The 21,086-nt window shown below is 37.2% G+C and overlaps 1 protein-coding gene across 1 annotated transcript in view; it reads left to right on the forward strand.

Moving 5' to 3' along the window:
• The first annotated feature begins 528 nt into the window (after nucleotides 1–528).
• Nucleotides 529–21,086, forward strand: part of TMEM18 (transmembrane protein 18) — a 32,966-nt gene continuing 12,408 nt past the window's right edge. Inside the window, exons 1-4 of the mRNA XM_053709733.1 lie at nucleotides 529–636; nucleotides 881–1,001; nucleotides 3,592–3,646; nucleotides 20,883–20,976. Coding sequence (XP_053565708.1) covers nucleotides 598–636; nucleotides 881–1,001; nucleotides 3,592–3,646; nucleotides 20,883–20,976 — 309 coding nt within the window. The 5' untranslated portion in view covers nucleotides 529–597. The remainder of the gene's footprint in view (nucleotides 637–880; nucleotides 1,002–3,591; nucleotides 3,647–20,882; nucleotides 20,977–21,086) is intronic.

Here is a 21,086-nt window from a genome sequence, read left to right on the forward strand (position 1 = left end):
TCTTTTCAGCACAAATGGTCGCCCGTGATGCATTTTTTAAGAATATGCAATATTTGTTTTCCTTGCCAGCCACGCATCTTCACTAAAGAAATATAATATTGTCTTTCCATAATATATCCAATGAGTTGCGTCACTAACCTAAAACCCTTACTAGGGTACGGCACGTTTTATTATTAGTTGTGCAACCTCACTTGGTTATTAAAAAATGATAAATAAAAGTAGTAAATCAGGTGATATAACTGTCCTGCACCACACAGTAGCATATCTGTAACATAACAACACAAGCAGTGGATTAGAATTGTAGCACTTCTAACAAAATACTCTGAAATTATAGCAGAAGCGCCTTGCGAGCGATAGAAATAAAGCAACTGACGTGTCCTTTAACTAATTCGTTACCAGTGCGGGCTGCCTGTACTTTAATGATAGCTGGAAACCAAGGGTTAAAATCAGAGAAGCCAACTGTTTGGTTTATCCATTCATCCTCTTCTCCTCCTCAATAAACATTCAGCAAACCACGTTGTCAGGGGAGGGGAATACTATCTCCGCCTATGTACACAGGCACTTCCCGGTTAGCTGGCAGCTTCCGTGTCGGGTATAATGGAGAAGACCGGTTTGTGGGCCTTGCTAGAGCGAGCAGTGAGTGCACCGGTGACCATCTGATTGCATTAGTGGTCTTATTGTAGAGCGGGGTATTAAGGGTGCGGGTCTGATTGTTTGTAAGTGTATGCTCAGTGTGCAATGTGGTTGTTGTCAGTGCCATTTCCATGTATTTTAATCCGTTTATTAAAAAAACAAACACGTGATAACCAAATACAGGTAGAAACCAATGATACTGTATCATCATATAGGGGTTCATACAATGACATTTTTGTTTTTTTAGCCCATAGATTGGACGGAACCATGGCTGATTGGACTTATTTTATTTCACATACTGTGCATCATTATTACTTGTATCTCCTTTAAGTTTTACAAGCTACAGATCTGCCACTTCTTATTAATGGGTAAGTCAGATTTAAACATTTCCCCCCTTATTTTTAATCTGTAGACTAAATCTTGTCAAGATGAGATATTGCCTTTTAAATGCGTTTTGTTGGTTTTGCCACAAAAATGTCAGAACACTAATGGTGACATTCATTGTCTATAAGGATTTAGTTTTAAAACTGCAATTATTATTATTATTATTATTATTATTATTATTATTATTATTTTCTTTATTTTTAAAGTGCCTACAGATTCTGCAGCACTGACCATGGGTACTGCAAATATAAAAGTACAACAGAGAAAAACAGAAACTTCTGCCATGTAATATTTGAGACATATATATGTAAATGCAACACACACACCCTTGGTGCAAAAATGTTTTTTACCCCTCTGATGGTAACTCAGTAATAAGCAATAGTAATAATATATATGCTTCTCTGTATAATGATTTTGAGTGTGTAACTTACATATGTGCATTCCTTTTTTTCGTTCCCTAACGAATGCAGAACTAGGCGGCTGAAAGCTGCATTCGGCTCTTTTCGGAGCTGTAATTATTCATGTGAGGTGCAACACACTGATTCACACTTGATGTGTCTTTCGGCCCCCTACATACGAAAAAAACTAATGCAGCACATATCTAGTGTGTGTGTATGTGGACTGTGAAAAAAATAATAATATATATATATATATATATATATATATATATATATATATATATATATATATATATACACACAAACTTACACTGTTACTGAGCATGCTGCACTTAATAATAATACATATATACACTGGTTGTGAGAGCACTGTGCTGTATAATGATACAGATTTTTATTCACAATACCTTGATGAGTAAACTGCTCTGTATAAATATGAGTATGTATACTGTGAAGAATATGCTGTGCTGTATAATGACAGAATATCTATACAGTACAGTGAACACACAGCACCGAATAATGATGTTTCTATACGCTGATGTGTATGCTGCACAGTATAATGATGAGTATCTATACACAGATAATGCCTGAATGCTATGCCCCCCCACACAGCACTTGCGCCCTGGTGTCACTGCACTCCTCATAACTACATTTATATAATAATATTGTACATGGTTGGAATTCCCTGAGACTGTAGGCTCGTTGGTATCCTCGCCCCTCTTAATAGCAGAGCTCAGATTTCCACCTTTTTGAAAGTGTGTACAAATTGTTTTTTTTGTTGTTGTTGTTGTTGTTGTTGTTTTTTTTTAATTATTAACAATCCTCATGCAAACGCTATGGCTTTAGATTTGGACAGTATGGCAGAAGTACAAAGCCAGCACAACATTTGTCACTTTGGGCAATCATGCCAAGGTTTGCCACCCCCGGATTAGTTAGAGCAATATGTATTTGCATGTAAGGTTTGTCTAGACTTGGAGTTCAGGGTCTGCGAACCATTTTAGCAAGCCATATATACAAGAAGATGCAGATATTTGACTCTACAAACAGAATATTTGTAAAGTTAGAGTTTAGGAACTCATAAGTTTTAAATGTTATTTTATTTTGCTTTTTACCATTTAAAGGGATAGGAAACCCCAAAATGATTTTCCATGATTTGATAGAACATACAATTTTAAACAACTTTTTCCAGTTTGCTTCAATAATCAAATTTGCTTTGTTCTCTTGTTATCCTTTGCTGAAGGAACACCATTAGACTACTGGCAGCAAGATGAACACATCTAGTCAGCCAATCATAAAAGACAAATATGTTCAGACACCAATTGGCAGCAGCTCCCACTAGTGTAGGATATATGCATATTCTTTTTCAACAAGGGATACCAAGAGAACAATATTTGAAAATAGAACTGAATTCAAAAGTGTCTTAAAATTGCATGCTCTATCGGAATCATGCAAGTTTAATTTTCCTATCCCTTTAAGTTTATTGGTTTTGTACTCTGCCAGGGTCCATCAATTTTATCTAAATTCACTAAGATATGTTTGAGCTAAACCATTCCTATTACTTATTACTATTCGCATTAAAGGGAACTTATGGTGTCAAAATTACATACTCTTATTTATTAGAGAATGCCATTGTAACACTAGCGACTCTTCAGTTCTATGGGCCTCAAGCTAAAACTTGCCTTTATACATTTCTGAGAGATCTTGTAGTACTGACAAGACTTCTTGATAATCTTGCCAGAGTTGTAGATCATCAGGTCGTATGTATTTAACCCCCACAAATGGTTTAAACTCACAGTTAAAGTACCTTTCTGGAGCTGCAGAAAACATGAAACTTAGCCATTAAGCAGCAGTAGTCACACAAACCAGCTGTGAGAATGACGCTGCTATTTGGCTCTCCAGCCTTTTCCACCTGGGACCAGCAGTTCTTTGAGGCTTCCTATTTACTTTACTATGCTTAGGGGTTAAACACATAGTTGCAGGGTAGCTAATGAAATAGTGCATGTCATTTTTCCACTACAATGGCCCTTTAAATACTAATTTGTGTAGACTTTTTAACAAAACCTAAATGCAGCAAGCTCATCAGTGTTATAGGAAGGAATATAATAAAAAAAAATAGATGTCAAATGAAACAAATGTGTTGATGTAATACTAAAATATGCTCATTGTTTCCCTACAGTTGTATTGGTGAGCTGTGCAGAATATATAAATGAATTTGCTGCTTCACACTGGAGGTAATTTTTATTTACACGTTATAATAAAAAATAATTATTGTAGACAGACCTGCAGCGGATGCAATAACCTACCTGATTTTCTAACATCCCAGTGATATTTACAGAAGATCCATTCCTATTCAGTAGCATTTTAAAGTGATGGTAAACTTTACGTTTAAAAATCAGATCCAGAATCTAAGCAATATTTAATAAAATGTAATCACTTCTGATAAAATTTTGAGTTCTAACTTGGTTTTAGTCTAGCAGTGTCATTATAATACCAACTTTAAAACTCATATTTTTTTGTGAGCTAATGGTTTGAACTGCTCTCCAATTAGCACACTAGCCGTACAGCACTTTTTTTTTTTTTTGTAGCTAGAGCGCCGTTTGGAGAACAATTTCAAACCGTTAGCTGAGTTTTGAAGTGGGCAGCGGGAGCGTGGGGTATTAGAATGGCACAGCTAGATTAAAAAGTAAGTTACAGCACATTTTCATTAGAAGTGATCAATTAACCCTTTGGCTGCTAAGCCATTTCCCACCTGTGTGCTAAGCTGGTTTTAAACTTTTTGCTGCAGTTCACGTTTAAACAATTTTAAAATTAAAGTTTGTGTGAATAAACTATACAAACTATATATTGGGTTTTTTTTTCAGCAGACCTAGCAGATTCAAAATATAACATTATTATATGTGTATGTATCATCAGGTTTAAAAAATAGCGCGTAAAATGTGTAAAACGTGTTGTTTTTTTACTCCTGACTCAATATATAAAAGTATGCAATTTTATTTTTCTAAGCTCTATCATCAAAACCTGTGTGAACAAATATTTGTAGTAGGTAACCTTTCTAAAATAAGCAGAAATTAAGAACATTGCACTGTTTTTTCCCCCCACTGTTTTATTGCAGGCATGTCATTTTGGTAAATTATCAAAAACAGCATCTTACAATTTACTGTACTGTTTTCAGCAATTAAACAGTTCTAGCCACATGAGGAATTAAAATGGGGTACACAAAGCACACATTTGCAGAAAGTACACCCCTTGGTGCATCGAATGAGGGGCTACAAGTATTTCTAGCATGAATTTGGGGTACGTAGCCATTGATGGAATAAGTTACATTGTTTAAACAAAAAAAAAAAATTCTTATCAAAGAGCCATATTCCACTCATTATTACATTGTCTATTTTTGTGCTAGCAATACATGTAGCCCCTTATTTAGTGCACCAAGGGGTGTACTTTCCTAAAATGTGTTGATTTTTTTTTTTTTTTTTTTTTAAAGGATATAAAGATTGCCATGTCTGCAATTAAACAGTTCTAGCCACATGGAAAATTAAAATATGGTACACAAAGCACACATTTGTAGAAAGTACACCCTTTGGCGTATCAAATGAGGGGCTACATGTATCTCTAGCACATAATTTAGGTGCGCAACAATTAATGGAATATGGTGCTTTGCATAAAAAATATATATATTTTCTTTTTTTTTAGCAAAGAGCCATATTCCACTTATTATTCCAATGTCTATTTTTGTGCTAGCAATTCATGTGGCCCCTTATTTGATGCGGCTTGATGTGTACTTTCTAGAAATATTTATTTTATATACCATATGCATCATCAGTGAATGAATCGGAGTCTGAGTTCATAGAGAACTCAGCTGCTTCCTCAGCGCTGAAACACTTTAGCCATAATTCTCTTTACAAAATAAAGATATTTTTAAAGGAATTATGTCGCTAGAAAATATATCATTTTTATTGCAAAACATAAGCTTCTTTGCAGTAAAAATACCAAAGTTTTGAAATATGGAGAGAACTGTGTAAAGAGGGACTTTTACTCCTCTTCCACGCACGCTAAAAGACTGATTTATAAAAATATTATTTGGTGGGGGTTTTTTTTAATAGCTTTCCTCTACCATTTAGAGCTGCAACAACTAATCATCATAATCGATAATAATCGATTATGAAAATAGTTGTCAACGAATCCCATAATCAATTAGTTGGTCTGTGCACAACACCAGCTGCTTCACTCCAATGAACTCCTGCATGTGTTATAGAGCTGCGCATCTTCACCTGTCTCACGATTCGATTCGATTACGATTATCATCGTAACGATTCGATACGATTCGATTCTACGATGCATCGCGATGCATCACGATTACTGCACTATTTCTGCCCAATTTTTAAATTTTTCAGAAAAAAAAATTCAAGAAGTCAAAGTATTGAAATAAACTCTTTTTTTATTTTATTAGCTCAAAAAAGGACACTCTTCCTGTGGCAAAGTCTGAACACAGCAGACAACAACAGTTTATAGAACAGTAAATACTAAATGGCAATTGTTGTATTGGTTTGGAAACAATATTATGGCATCAAACTGTAGTTACAGAGTACGTAGTGTAAAAAGTGCAGTGCTCACAGTGTACTTCTTCAGTAAAAGAAAATATTTAAATGTATATATTATATATTAGTAAGTAGTACACTATACACTTGTAAAGAAACATGAACAACAAATAAATGTCTAACCTATCTATGTTGGTTTTAATTTAATTTCTTTACTTACTTAGTAATAATAATATAATAGACATTAAATTAAAACCCAAATAGATAGGTTAAGCTTAAGTTACCACCATAATACCTTATTTGTGTGAAAATTGTCCTCAGAAAACAAAACATAAATCCCTTATAGGTACAAAATTACAGGTGCAGTCCACTGTGCCTTCATGACTGTCAATTTGTGGCAAACAAACATCACGTGAAGAATCTGGAACACAACACAAAAGCACAGAGTGTGCACACAACACACATGTGATTGTGACATATACAATTAGTTTACACAGTTACAGACTTACAATAGTACTAGAGACTGAGAGAGAGACATTTAAAACAAGTAGCATTGAACTGAACTACTATAACTACAGTTTCTTCTTGATGATTATATTATCTTTATGGGATCACAAATATAATTAGTTAGTTATTAGTTACTGTTAAAGCAGTACTACACACAACTGAATAGTGACTGAGTCTGTCACTGAACAGTACACAGCAGTCACACACAAACAAACAATACATAAAAAAGGACACAGACATCAAGGAGTAAATCATGGTGAAGAAAGGGTGGCACGCCACTCACCTGAGGTGTGTGTGCTTTATTTTTGTATTGTGCTGTTGTGTGTGGCACTGTGTGTGTGCTGTACTGTCTGTAGTGTACAGTATATTTGTGATCCAATAAAGATTTACTCAAGGTTTACTCAAGGCTTTTCCTTCCCCTATAGTGGGGTTTGGCTTCAGTCTCACTCTCTGCATAGTGCACTCATAGACAGTTAGACAGTCACACTCACTAGACACTCAGACACTAGAGACACAGTGGGACACACACACAAACAAAAACATTCAATGGCACCACAGTCAGCCACAGTCACACTCACACTCATAGACACTTAGACAGTGACACTGGGACAGACACACAATCACATACAAACAAAAAAATTCAAAGGCAGTTAATACACTCATCTCACACACACTCATAGAGAATGAGATACATACAAACTTTTCAAACTGGCACTCACTCACAGACACACTCACACACTCATAAAGAGACAGTTAGACACTGCAGTACACACATTGTTATTGTTAACTGGTTGGTTATATTCGGTTAACCCCTACAGATCTGCCTGGGAGTGGGTGGGATGGCATTTGGGATTGGGAATTGGGATCATAAACAAAAACATATGATATCTTTCTTAAAGGGTCTATTTAAAATAGACAATTTTTTAGTGTGAATGAATAATATTAATAATCCCTTATGCAGTGTGCACTATGCACTCACTGCATTGCAAACAATACAGGGGTGTGCTGTAACAATAGCACAACATCTACAAAACAGAGCACTTCCTGATTGGCAAACATCACAGTAACACTAGAAGTAGTAATAGACATTAAACAAGAAGTAGCATTGAACTACTAGATTTACTAACTTTGATTATCAATATCTTTATGGGATCACAAATATATTGTTACACAACACACACACAGTCACAGTCACACACAGTCAAACAATACCAAAAAAAACACACATAATAAAAAGAGTGAATCATGGTGAAGGGTGACACTGACTGACACGCACACATGAGGTGTGTGCAGTTGTGTGTTGTTTCTTTTGTATTGTGTGTGTGTGTGTGTGACTGTGACAGAGTGACGTGGTCGGTCGTGTCGTGTAGTGTACTAGTATATTTTGTGATCCAACAAAGATTTACTCAAGGTTTTAAGCTTCATTTTTCAAAAAGCTATAAGCTATATAACAGTAACAAATATAAAATAACTTAACAGTAGTCTGCACTGGGCAGTGGGGCACACAGCACTTTCTTCTGGATGTGCCAAAAAACATTAAATATTAATATTATAAACCTGAATCACTACTCAGAATTATGGAATATGTAGGTTTTTCTGTAAGAACACTAGTTGATCCACATGCTCTGGTTTGAGGGTGCTTCTTTTAGCCGTTACCACATCTCCTGCAGTGGAGAAAACCCGCTCTGCAGACACGCTTGTACCTGGGATACACAAGTATCGCTTTGACAAATGAGAGAGGAGGGGAAATATGACCTCATGTACATGCCACCATTTCAAAGGGTCTTCAGTGAGAGGCAGAGATGGGGCTTTACAATATTTCTCTATTTCCTCTTCAGCCTTGGCATAGGGGGTCTTGGGTTCTATTGTACCTTCAGTGTCAGTGAAAGACTGTCCCAGCAAAGTCATGAGAAGCGATGTGGACTTTCTTTTGGGAGGAGAAGGGTTATCCTCCTCGATGGCTGATTCTTCTTCCAGAGTTTCTTTTCCCTCAGGCAGTGGCACTTCATCCACGTTTGTCCTCCTAGATGTAACTGTACTAGTACACTCAATCTGTGTTTGAACAAAAGAATAGAAAAAATAGCATTCATTATTACCTCGAGCAGCCAGCCAGCTAATGCTATGTGTGTGCTCAGAGAGACAGTAATGCATAAATAAATGCATACAACAGCTCACATCTATTCAAGAAACATGATGCAATTAAAATTACCTCCAAGGATGCAGCCTCCTCAGTCACTCCTCTGTATATCTCCAATCTCTCCTCCTCTGTGAGAATAAAAGGCAGTCCCTTAAAACGAGGATCCAGGGCAGAGGCTGTATAAAGTATCTTCTTCTCTGCCTCACTGCTGTACCTCTTCAGGAGATCTGTTTTGATGGCATTCTTGATCTCATGGATCATGGGTGTGTCTCCCATGGTGTCTGTCATGTTCTGGAGCAGTTGTGCATTTAGAGGGGCAATGAGAGAAACAGTTGGATTGCGCTCTTCTGACATCAGTGTGGTTGCATCTTTCATTGGCTTTAATGCACTCACAGCATCCTCTGCATTTGACACATCTGTTTCGTTGAGAGTGCAGAGATCTGACTCACTTTTTCTGACTTCTGGAGACAACAATGTGGCACAGATTGCAGGTTGCTGTTCTAGGAACCTCTCGACCATGTCATATGAGCTGTTCCACCTTGTTGTCACATCAGTTATTAGCTTATGATTCTTCAGGCCAAGACATTTCTGTTTTTCTTTCAGACAGTGGTTTGCTGTAGTGCTGCGGTGAAAAAATGTTGATATTCGTCGCACTCTGCCTAAAAGCCTGGAGAGCGTGGCCACTTTCAGCGCCCGCTGGGATGCGAGATTCAGTGTATGGGCGAAGCATTTTACATGAGGGAATTTTCCAACTTGAGCAGCAACAATCATGTTCGAAGCATTGTCGGTCACAAGCACTACAGATTTATCGGACAGCTGCCATTCTTCCACGACACGAGACAGTAGCTCCGCCAGATGAGAACCCGTGTGAGACTCATAAACTGCTCTCGTTTGCAGCACATGCGACAAGATCTTCCAGTCCTTGCTAATGTAATGTGCAGTTACTGTTACATAAGACTCCGTCGTGACTGAAGTCCATGAATCACACGTTAGTGCGACTCGACTGGCTTGGCTCATTGATGCAATTACCTGAGCTTTTGTTTCTTGGTAGAGTGCAGGTATAACGTTTTCTGTTAAGTGATTGCGTGACGGGATCTTATAACGTGGCTCTAGTGTCTTCAACAGGTTGCGAAACCCAAGGTTTTCCACAACAGAGTAAGGCCGTAGGTCCTTCGCTATGAAAGTTGCCACAGCTTTGGTTATTCTCTTCCCTTTTTCAGAGTTGGGTGGCAAAGTTGACAGCATTGCATCAATTCTTGGCTGATGAGCTTCAGCTAGTCTTGTTATTTCCTTGGCAGTGGCACTGGCGACAGCGGCAGGGGTTAGCATCTCAGAGTGAAAACGTCTAACGTGATTTCTCAAGTTAGTAGTATTCCCTAGGTATTTAATTTTTGTGTGACAGGCTTTACAAACCGCGTGTGTCTTGTCCAATTCGTGCTTTCCAGTATGTTCATAAAATCCAAAATGTGCCCAGATGCTTGCTTTTAAAATGCTAGGTGCATTTTTTATCTCTCTATCTTTTTTGTCTCCCTCTGTCATTTTAGCATGACATGTACATATGTGACGGATGATGTTGTTGTCAACGTCAAACTCTGTCAGTGTTAAAAAAAAAAGAAAATACACTAAGTTCCAGTTGTCAAAATGTCAAGCCGCAAATGTAAAATCAACAAGTACTAGTAACTTCAACTACTTTGCCAATGCCATACATTTTGCGAACATAAATTTTAAAACAAATTGCATTGTGATAATTGCAGGGGACATCACTCACTCACTGACACAGTTACTGTAATATATTACACACTTAAAGGTGCAAAAACCCAAACATTTACTTTCATGATTCAGATAGAGAATACAATTTTAAATAAACATCATAACTAACTCTTCTATTATTTAATTTGCTTCATACTTCTCAGATATCGTTTGTTGATGACATATTAGCAATGCATTGCACAGCACACACATTACTTACTATAAGTATATAATACTTTGTGCACAAGGAGGAGGCTATGCATTTCAACAAAGGATAAGCAAATTATATAATAGGGAAAGTTGTTTAAAATTGCATGCACTTTCTTGAATTAATATATTATTAAAATATTAGAACTTCAGACCAGGCCATCCATCCATGTGAAAAACATGTAGATAATAGATACAGATTAGACTAATAGAGACATTATTAGACAATAATAGTATACTATATTTATTTATAATACATTTTTTATATATGCAATATTATTCAATAATGCAGCAATTAATTATGCAGCAGCCTGAGCCTCAGTCAGCTCAGCATACTACGTTAAGTAAATAAGGCAAGTATTTAATTGTTACCCCTTATTGTGTAATAAATGTGATTGTGTACCCCTTATTGATTTGCTCTTACCTATTGGCAAGTAGTAGGCAGTTGAGGCAATAGGCAGGCATGGCAATGGCAATTATGGCATGGCATTGGCAAAATGTACAACGTTTTGGTAACTATTAACTAAACAAACAGTTAGTTAGTCTAATTCTCACCATAGGTCTCCTCCTCTGTCTCCCACAAAATAAAAATGAGCCCGCCGTGTAGCTGTAGTATACCGCCGTGTACCATCATCAATCTCAGGCAACAAACTCCTGCTTTGCTGCTTTGCTCCTACTGCGTAACTTCGGCACTTCAAGAGACCGCCCATGAGCGCCCATGTTGCTTTATTGGGTGACGTGACGTCAGTGACGTCAAAACGATGTACCGCGCACTTTCGCGCACTTTCTTTTACGTTTCCTGGAGGCTGGTCACGTGGGTAACGTTAATCGATTATCGCGTCTCAGCGCATCGATGCAGAATCGTTTCATGCCGCATCGCGATGCATCGTCAAAACGATTATTTTTGACAGGCCTAATGTGTTATGGTTCTGTCCTCAGCCTAAAGGACGTCTACTTTTCACTTTTTCAGGACAGTATACGTTTACAACTACCCCTGGCTTATCTGCAACCCAGATATAAAATAGTCATCATTTGGATTTTTTATATTAAATCTTGTGATTTGGAACTATGCTTTTCATGATATAGTGCCAAGCTTGTTGTTTACACTTTGCCCCTAGATTGATGGGAGTTATTTAAATTGATGTGCACTATTATCTGTTTGCACAATTATTAGCGTATTGCTTGATATTGCTGATTATATGTACAGTATAAATAAATGTGTAAGGCTAGGTCCTGTTATTGATATACAGTCCTTAGCGCTTTTGATCTTGTTTTTTTATATTTTTAATAAATTGTGATAATATGTACCAGATTCAACCTCAATAATTCTTTATTTTTAGAGCGGACTAGATATTTCCCCTAACCTTATAGCTGGTTATTTACCATTGCTTATAGATATTCAAGATATTTTTATGTTAGAATGAAGTCATGGGTTACTTTATTAAGAGGTCCCTTGCCAAGGTAGAAAACACTTAGCATTGGTGAAGAGATAACAAAGATAAATATCCCACTTTGGTGAAATTGGCAAAACCCTACTTATACACCTCAACAGCCTTTTCTCTGCTGCAGGAAATATAGCTACAAACAGAGAACCAGCCTTAGCCAGAAGCATGTGGACATGTTGAGATTTTTGCATTTCAATGCAAAGTTTCTGAAAGAGTGAATAACAGAATGTTATTAACAGTGATAGTCTAACTCTTTCTAGTTCTACCTCTTTTCAAACAGTTTGTGGTTTTGTTTAGTATAATTATAAAACTGTGCTCTGCTGCTTAAAAATTGAAGAAACAGTTGTGTTAATGTAAAGTTTTAGTCTGAAGTTTATATTTGTAACACTCATTATGTGGATTTTATTTAAAACATAGAAAACTATTATTGATTCTCTTTTTATCCGATTAGTTGATTAATCGAAAAAATAATCGGCCGATTAATAGATTATGAAAATAATCGTTAGTTGCAGCCCTACTACCATTTTATTAATTTGTAATCACATCCAGGTGATCATGGAATTACAAATATAATATTGGTCCATATTGTAAAAGGGAATGCAACATTTCTCAGATAGGTGATTACTGCGGTAGCGCTGGTTACCACAGTGATCTTTTAGCTATAATACTTAAACCGATATTTATTGTTTTATATAAATTTTGTTTATTTTTAAATTTATTTTGGGGGTCTCTAGGCAATTTTGATCTTTATTTATGTGCCCTTAGAGACCCAAATCTAGTCGATTACCTTTCCAATGGTGAGTCTGGTGGGTCTTGGGAGTCTGTAGCTGCTTAGATGCTTAAGATACAGGCATCTAAGCAGCATGCCCCCATCTCCCTATAACTGACAAGTGTCAGTTTTAAATAAAGTTGCTCAATGACGTCATTGCGCGTGACGTCACCGCAAGGGAAGGGAAGCCCTGGCGATGCCTGTGAGTATCTAGGCCAGATCGCCGTGTAGGAGTGGATGGGGGTCCTCAGACCTCCATCAAGGTGGGGGAGTGCTAGCGATGGCTCAGAGCCGTCGTTATCGCCTGAGTGGGAAAATTTGCGACGGCTCAGAGCCGTTGTTAGCACTGAAAGGGTTAAAGTCCATCTAAAATATCACTTATATTCCGGGCATGATTTTAAAACATTTAAAGTTTATCATCCCTTTAAATAAAAAGTTCTAAATGTAATACCAACTAGCAGGAAATGTTAATTATCTGGCAAGGTAAACTAATAATTAGGATTTTTTTTATTCAGTTTCTACAATTTTTTTATTTTAATAATGTTTATTTCAACTTCTATTGCTTCAACAGCCTTTACATTCCTGTGAAATGTATCTAACATACCCAGTGTGCACTCAGTGGACTTTAATACTTTATTTTTATTATAACGGTGGTGTTTCGAAACAGCACAGTGTCTTCCTCAGATAGTGTCTGAAGAACATACACTGAGCTTTCTAGAAAATGTCACTGTTATAATAAAGTATTGAAATTGACTAAAGTAGACTGAATGCTTATTGTGTGTGTATATACTACCGCACCCTGACAGTTACAAGATGGTAAAAGTTCATAATCCAAATGAATGTATATCTCTTAATAATGCTGCAAGGACTATATTAGAGTGACATATTGCCTTGTATGAAAAATACATATGTCAGGGTTTTTGTAACGGAACATTTTTCAAAACATTCCTTATGCCCCAGACATATGTAAATGTTATCCCTTAAAGTAGCAATATGGCAACCCTAATTAATACCCTTATCTTGGCCCCCCGTGGTAATGATTACCAGTGAGAAACCCTCTTCCAAAGGGGTGTGGACTTAAATGACCACTCCCCTGATTACCTATAAAGGTAATCTGGACCAATTCCCCCTATCCTCCTAGTTCTGTCCAGCCTACAAGGTGGACAGGACTAGGAGACCCTCTCCGATCCTGGCCAGTGGTAGGCTGCAAGACTTACCATGGTGCGTTTGCTTCCCCTGCAGCGGATGGATTCTGGCAGGTGAAAGCGACTGTATAGGTCTTCTCTAGAGAGTCCTTTAGTGAGAGCTGCCATGTTCTGTGATGTCATTAGAAGTTACAACACAGGGGTTCCGTCTAAGGATCCTCTAAAGCATGTGCACTTCACATTGATCTCGGCATGGGCCTAGCTGTGCTGTTGCCATTTCGTTCCTTGAAGATTTCAGATATTCCAGGCTATTATTCTCCTACCCCACTGTGAGTACCTGGCTATATGCCGGTTGTGCTGTTCCAGTATTCAAGCACTTTGGTATGCTCTTTCAATATTGGGCTCTTCATCATGGACATTACCCAGTGAGTTGCAGTTATTTTAAAAAGCTATGTTTAGCTGTTTTCAGAATGTGGTTTTTTTTCTTATTTTAAAAAAACAAAAACAAAAACATTTTTTTTCTTATGGGGCTTTTTTTTATTATAGGACTGAGCCCAAGCCTGCCTATGCATTATGTGATAAGTCATGTTGGCAAGATAAGAAAATATGTAAAGATTGCCTTTTTCAACTTTTTGGTGGAAGTGCTACTGAGGGTGTTCAACTATCTAACACTGATAAGGCTTCTTCAATACTTTCAAAAGATCCTGCTGCTACTGCTGTATTTGATACTGCTACATTTTGTGAATTTATTACATGCATCAAAGAGACTTTAGTTTCTCAAGATGGAGCATAATCTTAAGAAACTAATGAGTTTGAGCGGCTCGGTACTAACTTGCAAGTTATTGTCACCACTCGCCTCCCTATAGCGCTGCTATTACAGGTTTGCAAAAACCAGGCTTTGCAGGCAATATTGCAGCGTAAAGCTCCATTGAGCTCCATACCGCACCCAAATACCAGCGCTGCTTTGAGCTGGTTTTACGTGCTTGTGCACGATTTCCTCATAGACATCAATGGGGAGAGCTGGCTAAAAGAAGCCAAACGCCTGCAATAAAGGAGCGTAAAGCTCAGTAACGCAGCCCCATTGATTCCTATGGGGAAAGAAAAGTTATGTTTACACCTAACACCCTAACATGAACCCTGAGTCTAAACACCCCTAATCTGCCACCCCCGACATCGCCGCCACCTATATTATACTTATTAACCCCTAATCTGCCACCCCAATGTCGCTGCCACCTACCTACACTTATTAACCCCTAATCTGCCGCCCCAACGTAGCCGCCACTATACTAAAGTTATTAACCCCTTAACCTAACCCTAACACCCACTAACTTTAACATAATTAAAATAAATCTAAATAAAAATTACTATCATTAACTAAATAATTCCTATTTAAAACTAAACTTACCTATAAAATAAACCATAAGCTTGCTACAATATAACTAATAGTTACATTGTAGCTAGCTTAGGTTTTATTTTTATTTCACAGGTAAGTTTCTATTTATTTTAACTATTTTCTAGCTACCTAGTTAAAATAAATACAAATATACCTGTAAAATAAAACCTAACCTGTCTTACACTAACACCTAACCTTACACTACAATTAAATAAATTACATTAATTAAATCCAATTAAATTACAAAAAAAACCCCACTAAATTACACAAAATAAAAAAGAAATGATCAAATATTTAAACTAATTACACCTAATCTAATAGCCCTATCAAAATAAAAAAAGTCCCCCCCCCAAAAAATATAAAAAAAAAACCCTAGCCTAAACTTAAATGCCAATAGCCCTTAAAAAGGCCTTTTGCGGGGCATAGCCCCAAAGAAATCCGCTCTTTTACCTGTAAAAAAAAAAAAAAAAAACCACAACAGTAAAACCCACCACCTACACAACCACTACCCCCCCCAAATAAAATCCCATCAAAATAGACCTAAGCTCCCCATTGCCCTGAAAAGGGCATTTGGATGGGCATTGCCCTTAAATGGGCATTTAGCTCTTTTTCAGCCAAAACCCTAATCTAAAAATAAAACCCACCCAATAAACCCTTAAAAAAACCTAACACTAACCCCCGAAGATCCACTTACAGTTTTTGAAGACCGGACATCCATCCTCAACGAAGCCGGGAGAAGTCTTCATCCAAGCGGCAAGAAGTGGTCCTCCAGGCGGGCAGAAGTCTTCATCCAGACGGCATTTTCTATCTTCATCCTTCCGACGTGGAGCAGCTCCATCTTTGAGACATCCAGCGCGGAGCATCCTCTTCTTTCGACGGCTAACTAAGAATGAAGGTTCCTTTAAGGGACGTCATCCAAGATGGCGTCCCTTGAATTCCAATTGGCTGATAGAATTTTATTTAGATTTTAATTATGTTAAAGTTAGTGGGTGTTAGGGTAAGGTTTAGGGGTTAATAACTTTAGTATAGTGGCGGCGATTTTAGGGGCAGCAGATTAGGGGTTTATAACAGTAATGTAGGTTGCGGCGATGTTAGGGGCAGCAAATTAGAGGTTAATAATATTTAACCATATCTAACTATTGTTCGCGATGCGGGCGGTTTAGGGGTTAATATGTTTATTATAGTGGCGACTATGTCTGGAGCGGCCGATTAGGGGTTAATAATTTTATTGTTTCGATGCGGGAGGGCCTCGGTTTAGTGTTTATTAGGTAGTTTTTGGGGTGTTGGTATACTTTGTAACACTTTAGTTATGAGTTTTAGGCTACAGCTTTGTAGCGCAAAACCCATAACTACTGACTTTCAGTTTACGGTATGGATCTTGTAGTTTATAGACTGTACCGCTCACTTTTTGGACGGACAGGCAAACTTGTAATACCGGCGCTATAGAAGTCCCATTGAAAAAGGACTTTTTAAAAGCTGCGGTAGTTACGTTGCGTTACGGCCAAAAAAGTGTGCGGTACAGATATATCTGCACCAATACTGGATACTGAACCAACATGATTCCGATAGAGCATGCAATTTTAAGCAACTTTCTAATTTACTCCTATTATCAATTTTTCTTCGTTCTCTTGCTATCTTTATTTGAAAAAGCCATCTTAGCTTTTTTTTGTTTCAACTCTGGACAGCAATTTTTTATTGCTTGATGAATTTATCCACCAATTAGCAAGAACAACCCAGGTTGTTCACCAAAAATGGGCCGGCATCTAAACTTACATTCTTGCATTTCAAATAAAGATAGCAAGAGAATGAAGAAAATTTGATAATAGGAGTAAATTAGAAAGTTGCTTAAAATATGCTCTATCTGAATCACGAAAGAAAAAAATTGGGTTCAGTGTCCCTTTACGATGTGCAAACATTTATGCCTTTTATTTCAGATTTAAAAAAAAGCTTTTACCTTCTCATTATCTGCTGAGATGCTACATTTAACAGCCAGATCCATGGATACAGCTAACGTGGTAAGAAGGGCCTTAGGCTTAGTCACTGGAAGGCTGATCCCAGCTCCAAGATTAAAGTGAATGTCCATTTCAACTTATAAGTGCCCGTTTTTAAAAAATACTATTATAAATAGGGGCATTTTTATTCATTAAACTTTTTACATTGAATCTTTTTAATAAAAAATACTTTATCTTTTTCATTAGGAAAACCAGACCAGCGATCCGCAGCTTCCTCCAATTGTTGCGTGCACCTCAAGGCATCAAGCTCATGAGGTCATGCAACGAATGGAGAAAGCCAGATCCATCATCGATATGCTAAGTACAGCAGGAGAAGCGGGCGGAGGATCGCTGGTATGGTTTTCCTAAAGAAAAAGGTAAGTATTTTAAAAACAATGCTTCAATGTAAAGTTTAATGAATGAAAGTGCCCCCCTGTTTATAATAGTATTTTTAAAAAACGGGCACTTTATTCATTACAATTTACATTCACTTTAATTTTATTGGGCCTACCATTTGAAGGTAACATACTATTTGGTAAAGAACTTGATACTCCAATTTCTAAACGTTCAGGAGGGAAAAGTTATTTTTTTCCCCAGGCACCAAAGTTTAACAAATCTTTTTCTCATGCCCATAGACCACTGGTTTTCAAACCTGTCCTCAAGCCTCCCCAACCGGCCAGGTTTTCTGGATTACCTTGGGTGAGAGCAGGTAAAATAAGTGTTTACTATAATCGGCTGATTATTTCACCTGTGCTCCAGTTCAGATATCCTCAATATGTGTCCTGTTAGGGAGGCCTAAGGACAGGTTTGAAAGCCAATGCCATAGACAGAGAAATCAATATCAGAATGTTAAGACCTCTTTCAGAAGGAATTCCTTTTGCCTTCCAGATTAGAAAACGCAGGTACAAGCAAGAGGTAGAGGTCGTACCAGGGCGGCAAATTTTCGATGGAATAAAAAAACAAGGAAGGTACGCCTATCCAGATGCCTTTGGATGGAAGGCTCTTCAGGTTCAGATACATCTTGACAGAGGTAATTTCGGACAAATGGGTCTTACAGATTTTCAGGAGAGGTTATACACTGGAATTCAAGAAGAAACCTCCAATTCATAGCGTTATAATCTTCCCAGAGAAAAAAAAACTTCAAGCCATTTACCAGTTTGTACAAAAACTTCTGGAACAGGAAGTAATTTTAAGAGGTTCTGGTATGCCAGCATTTCATAGCTTCTACTCTCCTCTGTTTCTAGTAAAAAAGAACAATTATTCCTGGAGACCAGTCAAGGAATTCAAAATGGAGTCCCTCACTTCAGAAATAAACATTGTGCCTCCAGGGCTTACCTTTTATCAGTGGATTTAAAGGATGCATATTTCACATCCCTATCAAAGAGGTTCACAGGCAATTTCTAAGATTTGCAATAGGAAGACAGAACTTGAAATTCAATACTCTTCCCTTCAGCATGTTTACAGCTCCTTGAGTATTCACAAACGCCTTAGTTCCTCTTTTTGCAGAGATAAGGGTCAGGGGGTCTCTTTGTGATACATTATCTAGACAACATTCTTCTGATTTCAATGTTCAGCAGGCAGAGTGTCACAGGGCACAGTTACTTCATACTCTGTAGGAGTTCAGATGGTTGGTAAATCTCCAAAAGAGTCAGTTTCAGCCAACTCAGTCTATCACTTTCCTGGGGACGCAGTTCGATACAAAGAATGCACTACTCTGTTTACCCACAAAGAAGAAAGATTTTGATGACCTACTTCAAAAAGCCTCCAGTCTGCCAGTTCGAGTCTGGATACAAATGTTAAGTCATATGTATTTCCTCATCCACCTGGTGAAATGGTCAAGATGGAGGGTGCATCCGTTTCAAAGGTCTTTGGTGGTTTTCAAAGTCTTAGGTGGCGGACCTACCCTCTAATGAAATTTACAAAACAGTGCCCCTCCATAATGTTACTTTTATTTTTTTCTCTTCAAAGAATATTATAATATTTTAATTTTAGTTTTAATTTAGGTGATTTACACAGTGTCCAGGGTTTACACACCTCTCTCAAGAGCTGATTCTGCTTAACTAAGAGTGCTTCTCATTTCAATTTGCATTTTTGTTCCTCCTGTGTTAAACACGTTAGGGACATGGAAATCTAATTCTTTATTTCACAATTCAGATAGAGAATATAATTTTAAACAACTTTCCAATTTATTTATATTATCTAATTTGCTTCATTCTCTTGGTATCCTTTGTTGAGGCAGCAGCAATGCACTACAGGGAGCTAGCTGAACACATTGTGTGAGCCAACAACATAAGGCGCATATGTGTAGCTCCTGAGCCTTCCTAGGTAACCTTTTCAACATAGGTTGCCAAGAGAACAAAACAAATGAGGTAACATGAATACAATGTGAAGTTGTTTTAAAATCACATACTCCTATCTGAATTATAAAAGAAAAAAATTGGGTTTAATTTCCTTTTAAGACCACAAACACAACACAGTCTCTCTGATCGATTTGACCTCCGTGCTTTTCTTCCATCTGCTTCCTACCCGTTGCTTTATCCCACCTCAACATGGCAAGTGTCATTGTAATCTCTTATAAACTATTCTGTTTCTTGTCAAAGTCTATTGCTGCTTGTGGTTTCCATAGGATAGAGCTATTTTAAACACACAGTCAGTTGCAGAGCAGGTATACACTACTGAAACCAGGTGAGCTAATTTGCTGAGTCAATGGCCAAAGGAATATGTATATATTTATCTACATAATGCTTTTCCACAAATACTAAGAGAATGAATGGATAGAAATAAACTGAAGTCTCTCTTAAAATTACATGCTCTATTTCAGTGTTTTTCAACCAGTGTGCCGTGGCACACTAGTGTGCCGTGAGAGATCCTCAGGTGTGCCACGGCAGACTGACAACAGTGTGACATATTTTTTAAACTTTGCTTGTTTTTTACTCCCAGTGCAGGGGTAGTTTGTAGGAGGCATGGCATAACAGCACAATACATACAGTATGTGTATATATATATGCTGTATTAGGCTACAATGTGTGAAAAAAGGTTAAAAATCACTGCTCTATTTGATCTACAAGAATTTAATTTTGACTTGTGTTTATTTTAAAGGCAACAGTCTGTTTCCTTGTTTTAATAAAAAAAAGCACTAAGCAGTGGGTATACTTAATGCATTGCAATATGTATTAATCATCACTTAAAAAGGATTTTACCATTTTATTACTTTTTTAGCTTCAATTGTACAGGGCTCATTACTTCCTGTCACAGCCCTACAAGAAGGCTGCAGCCTTTACAGGAAGGCAGAATAGGAGGTTTTTTTTCTTTTAGTGTTGCTAGGAGACACCTAGCTGCAATTAGTTTATTGCCCCTGTTCAGCTTAGGACATCTGCTGCAAAAATAATTTGACTGTGTAACCTACGTTCTGTAATGGTAGCTCTCTTATTTAGCTGTGTGAGAATTTCTAAGTGCTCATTTAGCAAGAAAACAAGTTATTTGCTGTTTGGCAATTACTTTCTATGTTTACTTTGATTTAACATTTATTTTTACTAAAGGAGCAGTGCTTAATATCCCTTTAAGATTACATTATTTTGTTTTTCAGAGAGTTTTCAAAACAGCAATATTTTGATTCCTCTGGGATGTTCATTTCTTTAGTATTTTCAGCACCTTTATTGTGTAACTCCATAATCATTGTGGTAAGTATTGTCTTCTGTAAATAGTTTTTACCTTTTTCATTTTAATTTGCTTATTAAAGCGCTATTTGAAGTGCAAAAATCACATGCTTTAATTTGTTAGAGTATGTCTA

The sequence above is a fragment of the Bombina bombina genome, chromosome 4, assembly GCF_027579735.1.
Source record: "Bombina bombina isolate aBomBom1 chromosome 4, aBomBom1.pri, whole genome shotgun sequence".
In the NCBI taxonomy this organism is placed as follows: Eukaryota; Metazoa; Chordata; class Amphibia; order Anura; family Bombinatoridae; genus Bombina; species Bombina bombina.